General features: G+C 47.7%; 1 protein-coding gene across 2 annotated transcripts in view; it reads right to left on the bottom strand.

Moving 5' to 3' along the window:
* Window positions 1–635: 635 nt before the first annotated feature.
* The window catches only part of TRPC7 (transient receptor potential cation channel subfamily C member 7), a 128,867-nt gene continuing 109,402 nt past the window's right edge, over window positions 636–20,100 (bottom strand). The window contains exons 8-12 of one of the 2 annotated variants that reach the window (XM_019642169.1): window positions 16,664–16,859; window positions 11,420–11,641; window positions 10,703–10,783; window positions 3,609–3,684; window positions 636–1,412 (exon numbers count right to left, since the gene is read on the bottom strand). In XM_019642169.1, the coding sequence (XP_019497714.1) occupies window positions 1,243–1,412; window positions 3,609–3,684; window positions 10,703–10,783; window positions 11,420–11,641; window positions 16,664–16,859 (745 nt within the window). In that variant the 3' untranslated portion in view covers window positions 636–1,242. The remainder of the gene's footprint in view (window positions 1,413–3,608; window positions 3,685–10,702; window positions 10,784–11,419; window positions 11,642–16,663; window positions 16,860–20,100) is intronic. The other variant, XM_019642170.1, reaches the window with a different exon arrangement.

The following is a 20,100-nucleotide window of genomic DNA, read 5'->3' as shown; positions in this document are numbered from 1 at the left end:
GCCCTGAGGGTTCAGTGACGCATGCGGAGCCGTCAGCACAGTGCCTGGTACACAGCAAGTGCTCACTCAATACATCCAGCTAGTGTCACTAGTAAATGTTGGGGCCAGTGGGCTCTCCAGGGATCAGATGGCCTCTCTCCAGCCTGCTCAGAATGGATGTTGTTTGGGACTGGGGTGCCCTCTGGTGGCCGCTTTCCCCACTCACACCAAGCCTCTTGAGAGATGTTTGGCTCCATTTCACCAGGTATCGCCCCTCCCACACAGGGGGACAGGGTGAGGGGTGGGGCAGGAGAAAATGTTTTGCTTCCCTCACAGGCTCCTTGGTCTCTTTCCTGAGCTTGGCGAGATTGGGGTCACTAGGTCTGGGGATAAAAGAAGGGGCTGGGAGGTGGGGGGCCTGGCTGTCTGCTTGTCAGGAGGCTGGTACCCCCCCCCCAGAAGCCTGGTCAGTGTGGGCTCCCTACCTCCAGACAGGGCACAGGACGGCAGGAGGGCAGCACATTCACGGGGGCTCCCCAGGCTATTATGAGGTAATTTTATTTCTTTCCATTTTAGGTAAAAATAGTAAATACAAGATAATCTTAATAAAGGTAAAAATACATCATTTGGATTTTGTCATTGTTCTCTGAACAGTGCTACCTACAGTACAATTTTTGATTTAGGATTTTTAAACTTTTATAAACAAATAGAACTATTTTACGATTAGGCTATCTGTGTTCTCATCTGGCACTTAAGAATAGATCACAGGTCACCTCCCGGTTCTGTTAGGATGTGTGTGGGTGGCGGGGGGAGGGCGAGCAGGGCACATGGGGTGAGGTGGTTTGTCATCCCAGGACACAGAGCTGTGTTCCTAGTGCAGGGGGAAGGTGCGTGTGCATCCAAGAAGGCCTTTTCCTGCACTGGCCACCGGGACCTCTGTCACTGTGGGCAGACTGAAGGTCTAACGAGTGTGTGTGTGTGTGTGTGTGTGTGTGTGTGTGTGTGTGTGTGTCTGTCTGTGTGTGTCTGTAGCACTTCCTCCCCTCCTCCTGTGGTCGTGTTTCTCACCCAACAGCCTGGATTCACAACAGTTTTGGGTCCAGGAAGGCCACTGGGCTGCAGATGTCAGCAAGGCTGCTCAGGACGGAGCCAGTGGGTCCCCTTAGTGTTTTAGAGGAGTGGGCCCGGGACCCCTCCCCACTGGTTTGGCATCCAGCCTGGCCTTGGAATGCTGGTAGAAGTCACAGATGCCCATGTGGGTGACTAAATGTCTTTACCCTTGTTCACCCTCAGGTGGTCTTTGTTTAAATTCTTCCCAAATTTCTCACTGAGCTGTTGGATCAGGTCTGCCAGCTCGCCGGTAGCTTGAGATTTCTCTTCGAGAAGCTCATAGCGCAGGCTGGAGATATCTTGCTTGATTTCCTTCAGTTCGCCTGCAAGGACAGATGAGATTTTGGTGAGCGTGAGCGGGTGGAAGGGCTCGTCCCACAAGCATTTTGGGGGTGCATCTCTGCAGCAAAATGTCAGGGTGCTGGTCCAGCCACCAAGGGTGGGGCTGAAGGGACCAGAGCTCTGTTTTGATCTAAGTACCACTTAGCTACCACTGAAGGACACACCTGTCCATTTCGGACCCCTCTCCTCCCATTTCTGGTCACGCTGTCCTTAAGGGTCTGAGGTAGAAGGAGGCGACAAAATCAGGGCTGTGAATTGCTATCACCTGTTTCATGTCATGACAGTTAGAATGTTGGTTTGGGAGCCTTAAAGGCAGAAGTCAAGACCCTGAGTGACACCCTCATTCCCTGGGACACTTATTTTCATGGTGCTCCATGTGGTGTTCTGTCGTTGTCATTTGCAGAGGGGAGGGACTCCCACATGTGAAGGGAGCGGCTCTGCACGGTGGATGTGGCCATGGAGCCTCGCAGCCTCGCAGAAGCAGGCTCCGTCCAGACCACACACGCAGCACAGCCTCACCGAAGCACCACGACCGGCCTGCCTTCTCCTCCTTCCGGAGCAAGGGGCCAGCAGGTGGGACTTTCACTTATTCCCACAGTGAAACCTGTGGTTAGAAATCCATGGGGGCCTGGGCTGTGGGAGCCTTTTCATTAACCACAAAGGGGAGCTGACAGATTCTTTCCTGATATTATAGACACTAGACTTGACTCGAGTGGGAGTCCACTGCCTGGGTACACTTAGACATGTCTGTTGTCTAGGTGTGCTTTATGTACATACAATGCAGAGGTCTTAAAGGTACAGCTTGGTCAGTTTTGACAAAAGCATACATCCCTAGCTTCTTTTCATTGGGTGCTCCGCTGAGCCCCAGTTTCATGGTGTAATTTTAGTGGCCCCCAAACCTGGGCATTTCCACCTTCTATAATCAGTTCATTCCTGTCAATCACAATTACACACTACTTGAGGCTGGCTGGCCTGACACCTGGCAGCTTTATGGTCGAGCCCCAAAAGTAGGGGTGAGTACAGGAGCTGCTGCTCAGACCCTAGACAGTGTCAGCCCAGGGGGGATGGCCCAGGATGAAGCAGAGGGCCACTAAGGATGACCAGGCTCTTCCCGTAGCCCCTGTGGCCCGAGCGAGGGGGGGACCTAGTGCTCGCGCTCATGGAGGAGGCTGTTTCTAGGTAGCGTATATTTGTCCTAGGTGTCTCAAGAAGATTAATTACCTGGTATAAGGCAATTTGCTATTCACTCAAGAGTAACTGCTTAAAATAAACTGGAAAATAACCCAAACAGTGAAAATAATATAGTTTGCAAACTTCAGTGTGCATGAGAATGACCTGGGTGCACTCATCAAAATGCAGCCCCCCCGGCGCCACCCCAGAGATGCCAATCATTAGGTCTGGGTGGGGCCTGGGATGTGCAGTTTTAATGAATGATTCTGAGGTGGGGGATACTTTGAGAAAAACTGGGGTTCTCAGGTTCTGAGAGCCTGGAAGTGAGACAGGACGGAGTCAGCGGAACTGAGGTGGTGGCAGCATCTGAAAGAGGTGTACAGTCAGCAACTCTCTGCATGGCCCACAAAATGAGGAATCCTGGGCCGTCCTGAACTCAAGGGCCATGAGGCCGATTCAAAGCAGCCATCACTCTGGTGGGCAGAACAATGACCTTGACCCCCAAAGAAGCCCAAGTGCTAATCCCCGGTGTCTTGTCCGTGAACACGTTATATGACACGGCAAAAGGGAACAACAGTTGCACATGGAATTAAGGTTGATAATCAGCTGACCTTAAATAGGGAGGTTATTTTGGTTTGTCCAAACTAATCACAAGTCTTTAAAAGCAGAAGAGAAAGGCAGAAGAGTGGGTCCGAGAGATGTGATGACAGAAGAGGCAAGCGAGGTGGCAGCGTGAGAATAGCCAGGCCTGCCCCGTGGCTGGCTCTGAGATGAAGGGGCCACATGCACACTGAAGGGTGGCCTCTCAGATCAAGGGGCTGCCCCAGCTGATAGCCAGCAAGGAAACAGAGACATCGGTCCTACAATCGCATGGAACCGCGTTCTGCCAACACCCAAGTGAGCAAGGAGACAGAGCCTCCCCAGGGCTTCTACACAGGAACACAGGCCTGCCTGTGACACCATGTCCGACTCCTGCCACCCGACTGGAAACTGATCCGGTCTCTTACCTTCATTGACTTCGTCATTTTCTCTGTCCACCTGGGCCTTCAGGACGTATCTTTTTATGAGCCGTTTCATGATTTTCTGAAATGTGAACACATGGAAGGCGTCAGACAAGCCTGGCCGAGCACAGCGGCTTCCAGCACGGTGTACACACGACCCCTCCCTCCTGCAGAGCCCGGTCAGCAGCTGTGAGTCCTCCCACACCTGATACCTTGCTTCCGAGGGGCGCCCTGCCTGCTGGAGGAACCTGGGCCAGTCTCTCTGTTTAACCTCTCCCCCAGGATTCAATACCACCTGACCCTGGGATGTAAAAACAGGACCCTTTCAATGGCAAGAGGCCGAGCCAAGGAGAAAGAGAGCATCATCTAAGATCCACAGGCGCTACTCGAGGCTCTGAGGCCTGACCCAACCCTGTCCTTCTTTGCGACCTCCGCCAATCACGTCCTCTCCTGGGGCTGCAGCTCCGAAACACTTTCTTCTAGTTCAACAACTAATGCCGTCAGGAGGGAGTGCCAAAGTCTTAGTGGGCCAGCCCAGGCGGAGCTGCCTCCCTTTGAGCTGCTGTGCCTGAGTGGAGGTGCACTTAGTACAGAGTCAGGACCAGGCTGGGAGGACAAGCCCACCGTACCTTGGAAAGCTTCTGCCCAGAGGCAGAAACAGACACCGCTGGGTCTCGCAAGCTTTGTCAAGATGCCACTTGGCTGAAACCCCACCGTGCCTGACTTGGCACCCCCAGTCATGCTGCAGGGTAGGACTTTCGCCTGCAGGCTCCTTTAGTACACAGACACGAGATTCTTTAAGCAAATGAGGCATGAACAAACACTTAGGAGACTCCAAGAATAGAGCCAAGTGTAAGAAAGACCACAGGGGGTGAACTTTGGATTTTGCCAGCTAGTTGTTCCAGGGTTCCTGCAAAATCACAGGATTTAAAAATATTCTGGTAGCTGAGATATATGAATCTTGCAAGAGATGAGCAGCAACGCAAAGAGGGAGGGATTCCCTGCTCCTTGGTTGTCCCTTCCTGGGACCTGCTCACACCTGAGGACCGAGAGGACAGAAGCAGCATGTTATAGATTGCAGGGACCTGAATCTGTCCCTCGCTTCTCTGAGGGATGTCAAGCAGGTTGCTGAGTTCACCCCGACGACATGGATTCAGGAAAAACTTCTTGCAAGTAAAAGAGGTGAGCTGCTGGGATGCAGAGACCTGGAGGATTTAACTCATTATTATGAAATGGTGGTTCTCTCGGTGCCCTTGATGGGAATGACTTGGTGGAGGACGTTCACTTGGCCCCGTGATTCCAAAGCCTGGACATATCCTGGCAAAGGTTCTTCGCCGTGAGCTCGGGACCAGACCATGTAGGCCGGGGCTGCCTTCCTTGGCCCTCGGTGGGCTGGTGGTCCATTTGGCTCTGTGGTTTGAGTTATGATCTAATTTAAGTTAATTAGCAAATTTCCTTCCTGCTGCCCCTAGTGGTAAATTGCAGTGCTTGATTTCTCATTGACATTCTTCCAGTCAATAAGGCAGGCTATCTAAGTTACAAGAATATATGCCTTTACATGGGGCTCACACATGCTCTGTCCACCTTGAATTGAAGACACCAAATAAAACTTTGTCCTAAACTAGTTCTCATAGGAAGAAAAGCAACAACAAAAACAAAAACAAACTCACAACCTAGATACCCAAGTACCTAACATAGTTACTGAATAAGGAATTCAGAAGTATTCTTCCACTGCAAACTTTCAGGCTGATGCAAGTTAAGAGGATCTAGTTAAAGTTTGTTGCATTTCAAGAAAAACTACAAGAATTAAGTGTTCTTCAGTTTTTGGATCCATCAACTAGAGAACATTTATATTTATGAAGTAAAAATTCTAAGCCAAAGATTGGAAGCGAAGAGGTCCCTTCCCTGTGACAGTGCTGAGTGGAATCCTTTCATAGTCACGGCAGCAATCCTAGTCCTTCTGGCATGGTGTGCACGCTGCATTTTATTTATTTATTTAATTTTTAACTGGGGAACAGTGTGTTTTTCCAGGACCCATCAGCTCTAAGTCAAATAGTGGTTTCAATCTAGTTGTGGAGGGTGCAGCTCAGTGGCCCATGTGGGGATGGAACTGTCAACCTTGGTGTTATGAGCACTGGACTCTAACCAACTGAGCTAACTGGCCTCCTCTGCGTGCTGCGTTTTAGCACAACATGATCAAACTGACTATTTTAAACGATTCCATGGTATGTGTTCATACAAAATGTGCCCCTCAAACTCCGCTTGTTTTGAATAGGTGAGACCCTGCTCACTAGCCTCCTTCAATGCAGGGTATCTCCCTGGGAGGGAGAGAGAGAGGGTGAAAAAGAAGCAAAGCAAGGGTACTGAGGACTCCTGCAGACCAGGAGTTGTGTCAACCTGCTTGGCCAAATGACCTCATTGAGTCCTCTCAGAAACCTGGTGAGGTGGAGGATGATGTCCCCATTTACAGGTGAGGACACTGAGGCTCAGAGAGCGAGGTGACTTCGCCAAGGTCACACAGCTGGGAAGTGGCAGATCTGGGATTAACTAAAATAGAAGCCAAGCCTCATAAAAAGGTTAAGCGCAAGATGGTTTAGGGGATAAGATGCAGGAAACCGGCTCCCCTTGGTCAAAGGGGGTTTGGGCCGTTTCTGGGTGCCTATTTGTCCCTTATAAAAAAAGCACGAAGTCTTTTATGCAGGAAGATTTCAGAGGATGGATGGCTTTGTTCAGTTGTTAGCCCTTGGGGAAGATGGTCACTGGTGTGTCATTGTCGTGAATGCTCATGGCCTATTCTTGGACACGGTCATGCTTGATCTGAGCTAGGGTTTCTGCAGACCTGCGGTTCAACATGTAGAAAACCAGAGGTTTGCTTTTGAGTCTCTCAACACACATTAGGATTATAGAGGCTTCATATGGAAGCAGAAGTACATGAGCCCTGCAACCAGGCAGGGACCCTCTCACCTTCCTCCCCACCCCCAGCTCACTCCCAGCAGTGACAGGTACCTTGAGGGAGAACAGTGTGACTACCTGTTAGTTGCTTAGAAACTTCGTGTCATGATGGGGACTTAGCTTCTCCCCTGACATGTGCATATTAGACAACGGGATCTGCAGGAGCGAGATGCCAGTCTTGGCCCCAGAAAGTCTGAAACGCTTAGAAAATGCCCAGAAGTCCTATTTAAGACAGATGCGACAAGAGGGGCTCTACTTCCTGAAAAGATGGACATCAAAAGCCTCCCCTCCTTCACTATGTGGGGGAAAAGCGTGTTCCTTTGTGATGAGTTTGAGATATCTTCTTGCTGCCTTCCAGGGAGTTCTTTTACTTCATGAAGATAATAAATGTTCCCCAAGTGTACATGTCTTCATTGGTGGCAGCTGGGCCCATCCTGCCCCATGCATTAGCAGGTGCTGGAACTGAGTATATTTGGTGATAATACTCAGGCAAAAGAACGAATACTGAGATGTGCAGTGCGTAAGAATGGTTGTGACACTAAGATCTAAACCCAGGGAAGAAGGCACACAGTTCCCCCTGCCCAGGCTCCGAGGGCCCAATGGCCTCTGGCTGCCTCTGGTGAAGGGGAAATAGATCTTTCTATGGAGGAGACAATGCTCTCTGTGCAGGCAGGGCAACTGAAGACATAGACTAGGAAGAGAACACATACGGCATGTTGAAGTTGGCAAACGAAGTAGAATCCAGAGGGAAGCTACGTGGCCCCCTAGGAAAACAGAAATGAGGAACATTTGGAAGCGTGGACAAAATGGATCTCAGGACAAGTGATGTGTTAAATTGGGTTTATCAGACACCAGAATAGAAAAACGCAGCACTGGCAAGTTATCTGTCCTATTTAATCTCTACAGAAAAGGCCATCTAGAAGGTGAAAAAGAGGACTCCTCACTGAGTTTTGGGGGAACAGATTGTATCAGAAAGGTGGGGGCTTATTTGAATGATGGTCCATGCCTGGATTCTGTGGTTCATTTGGGAAGTGTCTTGTTTGCTGTGCCCAGGAAGGAAATGTACCTTTCCGGAAGGGAGTACATGGAGTCAGTACACACCCCAACAAACTGACACCCTGGATCTTGCAACAGGTCACAGGGTAGTTTTTATAGGAGGCACATTGGTGCCACCTCACCTGTGTCATGGTTTTGTTCCATTGTTTAGTCTCATGTCCTCAGAACCCAGATTAGAAAAAATGTTGCAAAGACAAGGAACCAGTTTTGTGTTAAACAACAATTCAGACTCCCGGAAGCCTGAAAGCAAAGCACAGAGAGCCTCTGACGTCTGATGGAGCTGCTTTTCCTTACAAAGGTGAGCCCCCGAAAACGAAGGATCCACAGCTTAAAATAAATACCCAAAGCACAAAGCTTGAACAATCAAGCAGATCTAACGAAGAGACACAAAGGAAAGAAGCTTCAAAACCACATGTGTGTGAACAACAGGGTTTTTGTTACAGCACTTCTCAGAGCCACGACAGTGTCAGAGGCTGACAACATTTGTGCTCAGTGAGGTGGCAGCTATGGGTGCAGCTTGGGTATAAGAAAGAGGGAGGGGATTGGGCTCCTCCTGGTCTCTGCACATTTGGAAGTCACTTTGGGAGGAAAGCAATGCAGCTGGGAAAGCCACCCCTGGATTTAAGAAAGCAGACGAGCCATTGTCAGGTCCCTGCCCAAACCCTTCACTCTGATTCTCCAGTTGCCAGTCTGCTGATAACAAAAGTACCTCTTCCTGCTCCTCACCTCCTCCCCTCAGACTGCAAAGGCTCAGATAGATCTCTTCCTAGTGATGTGACACACAGGCTTAGGGCAGGTTCTGAGGGAGGCTCTGGAGCTGCTCTGTGAAGATAAATGATGGGCTAGTGCCCTGGCAGCGTGTGGGCTAGAAGACGGTGCCCTTCTGAGTCAGATCTCAGTCAACCAGCTGTGTGACCTTCTCCCCTGAGCCTCAGTTCCCTCATCTATTAAATGGGGTTAAAGATACTCTCTCTCTCATAGGAACATGGTGAGATAACATCAGGGCTAGTGTCTAGCCTGCTCCCAGCTGTTCTTTCATGTCATCTCCAGGTCTACTCCTGTTTGAGTGGACAACGGCTCAGGAAGATGCCTTGACCTTGACTTCTCTGAGCAGGGCTGGGCAAAGAGCAAATGTGCAAAGGCAGGATGCTCTCTGTTCTGTTTAGTGTCCTCTGACGCCTATCGTCTGGTTTTCCTTCCTTCTTTTCTGTGACAACTGTTTGAATAAGTAGCCCCAGGCTTTTCATGATGGATTCACAAAATACAGGGTGAGAAAGCTTTCCAAGGTCATCCGTAGCCTGGAGCTGCAAAGGAACCAATCTCTGTAATCACAGCAGGAAGCTCTCAGGGTAATGGAAGGCTGCCAGGACTCAACCAGTGATGATGGAAGATGGAAACGGGATCACCCTCAGACTGCTCTTGCAACCTGGTCTTGCTGGTAAAGGATTCATTCTGGGTACAGGACGTTCACCATGTGACGAGCCTTCCTCTATCTCAGCAGCTGATTCTGCTGAAAACCCAGGAGAGATTTGGCTCTGACCCACTAGGGTTGTCTATCTTTTCGGTGACATAGGTCATCTAAACTTCTCTCTGAGAAGCTGAAAAATAACAATCCTTCTACTGACCAAAGGATTTGTCCCATAAAATAACTCAAAGCAGATCAAACTGGTCAGGCCCAATTTTGTGCATGATTAAATACAAGCTTCCACCTTGCCAATTTTTAACCTGTGTCATCTAATAATACTAGAAGTGCTTTGAGGGATGAGTCATTTCTTAATTGTACACTTAAATCCTCCTAACTGCACAGCTGGCTCCTGAAATATAGATGGAGATTCAATTAGAGACCTGTGTCTGGAAGATGCTAAGCCTGTAATTGCTCCCTCTGGGGTGGTGGCACTGGGGACACAGCACCTTGGCCTAAAGGAGCGCTCAGAACAGCTTCAGATTTACATCTGATAAAAAATGATCAGCGTGAATAAAACTGCTGATTACTGGGAAGGAGAAAGCAGAAAAAAAAATGGTCTGCACTATTATAATCGATACCTGTAGTTACCATTTATCACTGGCTCACCTGCTGATTCAAACTGATACAGAGATTTGACACTAATTTCCAGAAGCGATGCAAGGACTGCAAGCATAAACGGTCGTCTTCTAATTTCTATAACAGACTTTGCAGGCTGGCAGTCTAAGGTCAGGTACTCACTGAAGACACCAATAGCCACCTGGCTGCTTAAGACGGATACCTGGGAGTCAGGCTGCCTCTCCCTCCCCCATGCCTGTTGGTATGCCTCAGGTCCCATTGGCTCTATGTCCAGACTCTGCCTGCTTTTCTCCATCACCCTACTCACACCCCTACCTAAGCCACTGTCCGTTGCACCTGGATGACTGTCACATTCTCCTCACTGGTCTCCCTGCTCCCACTCTTGTCCCCAGCAGTCTTCTCTCAGTATAGCAGTTAGGTAGCCTTCTTAAAACATAAATAAAATTTTATCGTCTCCTCCCTCTCCAAAGTTAAATGCTTCCCACAGCCTTCCTCAATAACAGAGAAAACCCACATCCTGACCTTGGTCTGGTCCCTTGCTTTCTCCTCTGACATCATTGCCCTCCTGTCTCCCTTGCTGGCTGGGCTGAAGCAGCTCTGGACCTGCCAAGCTTCTCTCGGGCTTTTGCTGATGCCTGGAAGGCCACACATGCTGCCTCCTTCTCATCCATGAGGCCTTAGCTAACTGTCCTCTCCTTGAAGGGGCCTCCTCTGAGAACCATATCTAAGCAGGGGCTCCCTGTGTTTTTCTCCATGTTTGCACCCTATTGCTTTCTTGGCACTTTTATCAGTTTGAAGGTCTGTATTTATTTGCGTATTTACTTGTTCATTCTCTCTCTCCCTCAGTGGACTGGAAGTGCTACTAAGATAGGAGCCACAACTTCATCCCCAGTAAGTAGCACAGTGGCTGGCATTTAGTAGATACTCAGTGCATATTTTTTTGAGGAAAGAATGAGCTATGTTCTGGGGGGGGGGGATGACACAACCTTATGACCAAAGCCGTGTCTTAACAGAGTCCACTTCTGCCCAAGCCTGAGAAACGAGTGGTTACCTGGTATCTGGTGGGTTTGCTGAAAGTGTTATTTGCTGTCAGGTTTTCAGAATTCCTCATGCCAGCCTGGTAGCGAGTCTTCTGGAAAAAATACACACATAACGCAATACATAATACATACAGATGTACATGATAGGACTTGATTAGCACCCACATGTAGGCCTGTCTCTATAAAGCGGATCCTCGGAAGGTCGATATACCCACTGCTGCTTGGCTTCCTACAGCATTGTTCCTGAGGACTTTAGTTCTGTAGGATGTCAACAGGTGACAGAATATTGTTTGGTCAACTTTGGAAAGCACTGGATTAAGGTTATCTGGATAGCTTTTCTCCAGGACTCCTCGGAGGTTTTAATATGCTAATAAACACTGAGAATCTCCAGGGGGAGCTGGTAACTGGCAGAAAACCTGTCTTCCCAGAGGTCATCCTCCAGTTACTTTCTGTAAAGAGCTATTCCACTTCCAGGTCCACTCAGGGTTCCATGGGGGCCGGGGCTGAGCAATGCACCTCTGCAAGGAGCGGCAAGGAGCAGGGAGCCACCATAGGCAGCTTCTGCTGGTGCCGCAGCTTGGGGATGTGCCCCTTTTTTCTGAAAAGCGTTGGCCCCTCCCAGTGCCTGGCTCCCCTGGGTGTTCAGGAGCCCCATGTGAATCAGACACACAAAACTCCCTCCTCCCCTCCTGCTACCTTCTTAGCCCCATACACGCCATGCTACCTACCCTGAATTTGGAATTTAGCATGCCCATTTCGAGGTCATTTTCACAGCTTTTGGCCTTAGATTTGCAGAGTTTTATGAGGCACATCTTGATTCTCATTATGAGATAATAAAATGATTTGGGACTTGGCACTAGATTAAAAGGAGCAGGTAGAGTTCTTCCTTCATCAAAATAAGACAGCCAGAGTTTGGCTCGGGCAAATTTCCACTCCACGTCTGCGTCCTCCTGTGGAACAAGGGAGCAATAACACACCATCAGAGGCCATGATTTAACCATCGAGCTCAGTCTGCGGAGCGGGGTGCAGCCTGCAAACCCGGGTGCAGACTCTAAACAAGACTCTGACTGATACCTCTGTGGATTTTCTCTTGCACGTCAGAGGCACGGTGGGGAGTTGGCTCTCGCTGAAGCTGTATGTGGTTAGCCGGTCCTAAAGATGGCCGCCTAACTTGTTGGATCTCACTGCCGAAACCCTCCCTTAGCCTTCACTGGTGTAAATTGGTGTAAATTGTCACCAACATTCTCCAGTTGGCACTTACCAAAGGGCTTTCCTCACTGCCACTTAATCTGGTTTCCCATTCATATCCACAGCTCTGCGAACTGAGTCACCAACCACCCCAGCATGGAGGAATTAACTTTTTAGATCAATGCTGCCCCACAGAAACGTAATGGAAGCCACAAAGGTAAACTTACATTTTCTAGTGGCCACATTATAAAAAGTAAGATGGAACAGGTAAATTAGTTTCAGTGATATATTTTATTGAATCCAGTAGACCCGAAATGTTATCATTTCAATGTGTAATCATGATAAAAATTATTGAGATAGGTCACATTTTCCTTGTCATAGTGAGTCTTCAAAATTGGCGTGCGTTTTGTATTTATAGCACGTCTCAATCTGGCCTACTCATATTTCAAGTACTCAGTAGGTATATGTGGTGAGTGGCTATCACACTGGACACCACAGCGTATTTCTTATTAGAAAGTGTATTTCTTATTGGTCACAGTGCTGCCAGGGACGATACTAAGAGATTCTGCATATTTAATTCAAGGGGAACAAACCTGACTGCATTTAGTCCGGCCATGCTCTCTCTTCCCTGGTGGTGATGGTCGGTTGAAACCCCAGATCTGTTACTTCTGACTTGGTGTCATTGCTGGAATGCTGAGTGGGCCCCCTAAGAGGTAGCAGGTGTGTTTCTTTTTTTTTTTTTTTTCTCTACACAGGCTCCTTGGGCCTCTGTCCTAGGAGGGTGGTTTCAGGCCAGGACAGGCATGGGATTTGGGCTTACCACCCCTTACTAGCTGTGTGACTTTAGGCATGGGCCTGGGGCTCGCTTATCTGAACGTAGAGATGATGCTGCCTCCCTCACATCATCCTGAGATTGGTATCAATATGTGCTCCATGAGTGGCAGGTTCCTCTACGCACAGGCACGAGCTAGACTCAAGGGGTTGTGAACCCAGCAAGCACTGCGTGAGGCTGCAGGGATGTGCCACGAGATATAAGGTCATTACCAGCAGGCTCAATTATGTTGTTTGCTTTTGCTGAGACCCCACTAACACCTGGCCTGGTCGACGGGACATCCTATATGGGTCTTTTGGACTGGAAGCTTTGCGAGGGCAGGGGTCACTCGCTCCTGGCACAACAGAGAGGTGTGACAGGGACTTGAGAGGAAGGGAGGTGTAGCAGTGAGAGCACAGGCTCTGAAGCCTGCCTGGGTTCATATCCTGGCTCTGTTCCCTACTAGCTGTGTAACCATGGCAGGTGAGTTTGCTGCTGTGGACCTCAGTTTTCTCATCTGTAAAATGAGGATAATAATACCTACCTCATGGGGTGTTGTGAGAATTAAAGGCATTAATGCATGAGAAACAGTTTCAGATATTTAGTAAACCCTCAGTTAATGTTATTTTTATCTCCATAGCTTAACACAGATGCCTAGTGTTCAACCTTCAGTCATTCAGCGTGTATTTCTCGAGCACTTACGATGTGCCTGGCAGGTGTCGGTAGGCACTGGGGATGACAACCCTTGCCCGAGTGGAACACACAGTCTGGCCAGTGACGTGATGTATTAACGCAGCAGCTAGTCTTTTACCTAGAGCTGTGCTGAGAGCCGTGGGAGGCTGTGGGTGCTCAGGCCGCCCGCCTGGCCGGGGGTCAGGGAAGGCTGCCCCAGTGGCTGGTGTTGGAGCTGAGATCCAAGGAGTGAGCCCTTCTCAACCAGGTCAAGTGTGAGGGTGGAGTGGGGTGGAGAAGAGTAGAAGTCAGTCAGTGGAAGAGGCAGTGAGACGTGTAAACCACTCTTTTGAGAAAGTTGACAGTAAAGGAGAGGAAGCGGTTGAGAACTGGAAAGTGAGATAGCAGGAGGATTTTTTTTTTTTGGTGGTTACTTCTTAAGATCAAGAGACATTTAAATGCTGACAGGAAGGACTAGACAGAGAGGGAGAGGGTGGTGATGCAGGCAGAATAGGGATAAGGGCGGTTTCTGAGGCGGCGAGAGGGCAGGGAGCCAGGGCCCGTGGGCAGGGCTGCTCCGATGGAGAAGGATGGCGGTAGGGAATGGCAGGTGCCGAGGCAGGCAGGTCTGTGGGTCTGCACGGTTCTCAAGATCTATTGACTGAAAAGGTGTTCTTGTGGAAGGCTTTACAAATACATACTTCATCAAAGTTCAGTGTGACGCAGAGAAGCCCAGAGGGGAGGTGTGCGCTGCAATGTGCTCTCTCCATCTCAGGGCACCATGCTGTGGTGAGATAATTGGACATCGAAAGCCATGGGCATCTCTCATGCCGGTCATGCGGGCCATACATGCCACATGCATTTGGACCAAAGCATCATGTGCTTGTTAAGATGGGGCCGACCATCCCAGGTGAGTGGTACGGAGACCCACAGATTGTCCAGGCACCATCTGGTTTCTCCTACACAGGGGGAAACTGAGGCCCAGGGGGCAGGAAGGACTAGTTAGCAATAGCTCATCCACATAGATGACCAAATACCGATAACACTTTTAAAAAAATGTGTGTTTGTCTATTGACAGAGTGCTGCATTTTCTTGGGGCTGGGGTGGGTGGAGGCTAAGGCCTTACAGCCTAGCTCATCTCTGCCCCTCACCTGTTGCCATTTTTCCTTGAACAATCTACACTCTTGCAATGCTGAATAGACCACATTGTTTCATGCCTCCCTGCCTTGGCACATGTTTCTACTGTTTAGAATATTCTTTTTTTGGGGGGGGCATTATGGGCCAAATGTGTCCTCCTAAAATTTATATGTTGAAGCCCTAACCCCCAGTATCTTAGAATGTGACTGTACTTGGAGATTGGGCCTTTAAAGGGGTAATGAAAGTTAAATGAGGTCACAAGAATGGGGCCATAATCCAATATGGTTGGTGTCATTAGAAGTGAGAGGAAAGGACGCGAAAGATGCATGTGTACAGAGGAAAGGCCATGGGAAGACACAGTAAGAAGGTAGTCGTCTGTAAGCCAAGGAGAGAGGCCTCAGGAGAAACCAACCCTGCCTACACCTTGCCCTCGAAATTCCAGCCTCCAGAATGGTGAGTAAATAACTCTGGTGTCTGTCTAAGCCACCCAGTCTGTGGTATTTTGTTGTGGCAGACCTAGCAAGCTACTACATGGAGGTCTTTATTTTTTTCTATGTGAATAATACACAAATAATTGTGTCTTATAAAAGATTTAAGTACAGCAGTATACTAAGCACGTGTGAATGTCTCCTTTCTAATCTCCTCTTTCTTTTCCCTCCATTCCCCAGAGGATGCCCAGGCTCAAGGGTGTGGTACCTTTCCTCTACCTTTCTCTACTTTTTCTTTCTGTATAATCATATTTGCATAATGTAAACAAGATTTGCTTCTATTTGTCTACAACTTGCATTTTTGTAACTTAACATTATCGTAGGGATTTTGGTATGTCAGCACAAAAACGTGTTTCTCATTGTATACACAGTATTATATTTAGTATTCCAAAGTCTATACTATATCACAGTGTATTTAAACATTCTGATAGTCATGAGCTACCTCCAAATTTTTCCTATAATGAACATCTGTGTAAATTCATATTTCTGCATGGTTCTATTCCTAGAATTGGAATTGTTGAGTCAAAGGGTTAGTGCATTTTATTTTGTTTTAATTTTTAGACTATTGATTTAATTTTGTTATGAGCAAAACAATAAGATGATTTCTAAAGCATAAAAAGGTATAAATGAAAAGGCATTCCAACCCCATCTCTCAACAGGCGCCCCTGCTGTGCATTCCTTTTTGTACCCTTTTCAGAGGCTTTCTTCTTTATCAAATGCTTATAGAATCCAAAATGAATATGCATTCCATTTTCTTTCTCTTTTACACAAGAGAGGATACTATATACCTTGTTCTGTAACTTGATTTTTTTCACTTAACACTCTAACTGCAGGTCTTTCCAAATCAGTATATAGAGAACATCTTCATCCTTGTTTAAAGCTGCACAGCATCCCACTGTTCAGATGCATCATAATCTATTTAACTGGATTCCTGTTAATGCTCATTTAGTTTGTTTTTAATTTCCTGCTGTACCAAACAAGGTTTCAATAGCTTAAGGCTTGTGCAATTTAGATTTTGATAAATTGCCTCCTGACACACTGTCTCGACTCTCTTCTCTGTTTGGCAAAATTGTATTAATCTTTGACTGGCCTTCAAGCATCACCTCTGTAAGCTTCCTCCCTACACAGCCAATCATAGTCTCTGCTTTGCACTGGCTGCACCTGGTGGGACTTCTCTGGGTGCGCTGGACTCAGGGCATTGCAATTTGTGGGCTGACGTGGCTCTTTTTCTCAGTGGACTGAGTTCTTTGAGGGCATGGACTGTGTCTCCGTCATTTCTGCATCACCAGTGCCTAGCACAGGCTTCGCATACAGTAGGTACTTCATAAATACATGTGAGAGGTGGGAGGAAATGTGGGCTGACAGGCACAGCCCTCCTGATTTGCCATGGGTCACCCACATGCTGTCCTGAGGGGACACGTGCAGGAGAGGCGAGATTCACGACCCCTGATCCTTTCTGCCCTCGTTGGGCCATGTTCTGTATGCTGCCCGCTATGCCCTGTGGCAGGTGGATTGGAAGTGCTCCTTGGAGCAATCCAGGAAGAAAGCCTGTGGTTTGCTGTTCTGGCTTGCCATGTCATAACACATGGGCTTCTAACGTCATTACCTTCATGGCCGAAGACAGCCATCTAAATTACACCAAGCGGGAGAGAGCATTTTCCGTGAACTGGCCTTACCTCGATTTCCTGATACGAGTTGTTGATCATGGCTATGAGCATGTTGAGCAGCACCACCACCATGGTGACGTTATAAACGCCATAGAGGACGTAGCCGATGTTCTCGATGAACTTGTGGTCGTATTTCAGCACCACCGAGATCACTTCCGACAAGCCGAAGATGGACCAGAATAAGGTTTTGAAGCTTTCTTCAACCCTACAAGGAAACAGGCAGTCCTCTCAGGCAGTTGGCATCAGTTAACACTTGTCACACGGAAGCTGCCATTACCCAGACATTAGTGGTTCCCCTGGAGTGGGGCTGGGGCTGCCAGGTGGTGCCTGTATTCTGAAATAGTGAGATATTCAGATTTCTTAAGAAGACTTTGAAAGAGTATTATAAAGAGCAGGCTCTTTCTTTTTCCATTCAACCCATTGATTAATTAAACATTTAAAATTCGACACCACGGCAAATGTTTGTTTTTACATGTTAGTAGCTTCTCAGAAGCACACTTTTCCTCCAGCAGTTTCTTGAGTCTCTTCCCAGACTACCTAGCCCCACGTGAAGGGGAAGAAGATGGTGTCCTCTGATGGAGCTGGTGTCACTCGTGACGGAGACTTGCTGGGCACTTGGCACAGAGCAACACAGTTAAGCCTCATGACCACCCCTGAGGTGGGCTTGCTTATTACCTCCATTTTACAGATGGAAGCACTGCTGCTCAGAGCTTTAGGTGCCTTTCCCAGTAGCATTCAGCTGGAGAGAGGGGTGCAACTCTAGGCACATCTGAGGTTTTCAAAAGTGTGTACTTCTGACCACAATGCTTACTACTCCTTGGCTCTGGGGAATGAGGCTAGCCACACGTACCAGGTCCTCTAAACTGGGGTTGAATTATCAGGAATGAGAGTGGTGAGTTTAGTGTGTCCATATTGTTCAAATACACCAGGTGACGGCCCAAACCTCACCCTGCAGCTCACTCAACGTAGACATATCACGTGCTTTGAGGAAAGTTCAGGGAAGTTCTGGCTTTTAGGACACTGCTCTTTGGCACTGTCCTATGAGACTATGAAGTTACCAAAATACAATGGTTTTAAGAGTAAGGTCCAAGTGCATTTCACACTCTGTGCTTTATGGCTCTGACCCTATATCTGGCTTATGACATGGAATTCAGTTGGCATGCTGGGTTTTGGTCGGGTGGTTTAGAATACGCACGTGGATCTGATAACATCTGAATGGTTAAGTGGCTCTTTTAGTTTGCATCCAGATTTTTGGTACCATTACGAGAAAGCACTTTCATTTTTCTCTTTAACATTTCAGATTTTCAACACTCACCCACAAATGGCCAGAATTAGTTAGAGCTCAAAAAAAAATCAGTGTTTCTTAAGGATTGGTATTTATTTGACAAGATGTACAAAAATACTAGTATTTGTCACTTTGACTAAAAATTTCACTGTGACTTGCATGAATTTTCAGCTCTCCCATGTGTGAGCATGTGTGGGCGTATGTGTACGTGTGTGTCTAGCCAGCTATTTGGCTCATTTTCTATGCATCCTACTCTGAAGAAAAGTTGAAGTGGGTTTTTGTGGCCGTTATTTGTTTTTGGTTTCTTTTCAAGCTATGAGTTTGGAATACAGTAATACCTTGGTTTGCGAGCATAATTCGTTCTGGAAACAAACTACTCATATTGCAAGACATTGCTTGCTTACCAAGTTAAAGTGTATTAGAAATGTTTGCTTGTCTTGCGGAACACTCGCAAACCACATTCCTTGCAATCCAAGGTTTTACTGTATTTAATTCCTTTTAGTTTTAGCAAGAAGGAATTTCATTGGGGGTTTGGAAGTAGCCACTGAGTACCCAGCCATTATTTTAGCTCCAGCTCCTGATGCTATTTCGAGAAGGGGAAAACTGTTTCCTCATGTCAGATGCAGCTTCCATTTGTGTGGAAAAGATGCCATGCAATGCGGGGGCATGGTTCACTATGGGTATTGTCTTCCATGAAGAAGCAATCTCTCGGTTATCACCCTAGTGAAAGGGAACAGTGGCAGACAGAATCCCAGACCACTGGAGGAGCCCCAAATCCCAAACTAGAAGCAGATGGCAGGATGTGATCTCTCTGACAGTTTTTCCCTTCCTAGTGGGATCAGGTGAAAACCGAAGGTCACTCTATCCGCTGGAGAGGCTGGGCAGACAGGAACTGGTCCAGGATTACGCACTTACCATGAACAACCTAAGAAATGGATAATATACGTGACGAAGGCACATTTCACAGAAAATTCATCTTCCTTTTCTTAGCTTGGAAAACCCCAAAAACCTTTGGCTGACACAAATGAAGCAAACAATTATAGAATACATCCAGGGAAAACCTTTGGAATTTTGATGAGGAAAAATGGCCTAGATTTAGCATGTTTTTTTTTTTTCATTTGCCTCTTGCTATGAATTTTGCCACTAAGCTGTGATTTATCCTTGGAGCTTCGGTTAGGCATTCTGTGTCAATAATGGGAAGGAGGCAGAGCTGGCCCATTAAGCAGTATGTGTCCCAGAAAAAGAATATTTACAGATCCCTAAACCGACACCTTTGCCACTCCTCTGCCTCGCCCACCCCACTCCCCTGCTGAGGCTTGGAACGATGAGCTGTCTGGCTCCCACACAGTCTTTACACGTGTTTCATTTCTATTCTATAGCTTCAGGATGAGCCTCTGGACTTGAATTTGGCCATGACCACCAGGAGAATCTAATGACAAGAGTCCCAGACTCACTTGGGATTGCCAGAGTGACAGGGACTCCCTCCAGGGCAATAACCCTGATCACCTGACTGGGCAGACGGGGTCTTAGCCAAACTGTGCATTTTTAACAGTCTCTTCTAAGCTCTTTGGGAATACCTATAGCCCTTGCTTCTTCTTATTTGGGGGTAAAATGAATTGTGGTAAGAAAGACCTCTTTTAAAGAAAAGCCGGGTCTATTGGCTTGAATCATCCAAAATGGCCAGCTTCACCATTGGGGTCTCTTGGGTCTTTCATTTTGTACCCATAGCTTTTCATGTGAACATTCAGTGAACTCATGAAATGGATTCAGTTTATTTTCATTTCTCAGAGGGGATCTTATAGTCTGAGTTATGCCTAATTAGCTGGGCTCAGTGGTAAGCAATTCAATATTTTATTCATAGCTCAAAACATATAACTAAATAAATTCTGAATGGAATTGAAGAGTTCAGTGTTTAAAAATTACATGATCAGGGGGCTGGCCGAGTGGCGCGATGGTTAAGAATTGGCTTGGGACACCAGAAGGCCCTGGTTCGGATCCCACATATGAGGGCCAGTGACACTGACCACAGCTAAGATGCTGAACAACAGCTCAACCTGGAGTTGGGCTGCCGTGAGTCGCCGGCGATGGCGTAGGCTGCAGCCCCTGTGGCAGTGGGTTGCCATGGGCTACCGTATGTAGCCAGCAGCCAGCGTGAGCGGCC

This window comes from Hipposideros armiger, unplaced genomic scaffold (assembly GCF_001890085.2).
Source record: "Hipposideros armiger isolate ML-2016 unplaced genomic scaffold, ASM189008v1 scaffold_66, whole genome shotgun sequence".
Lineage (NCBI taxonomy): Eukaryota > Metazoa > Chordata > Mammalia > Chiroptera > Hipposideridae > Hipposideros > Hipposideros armiger.
This window is presented reverse-complemented; position numbering and strand designations above follow the sequence as displayed.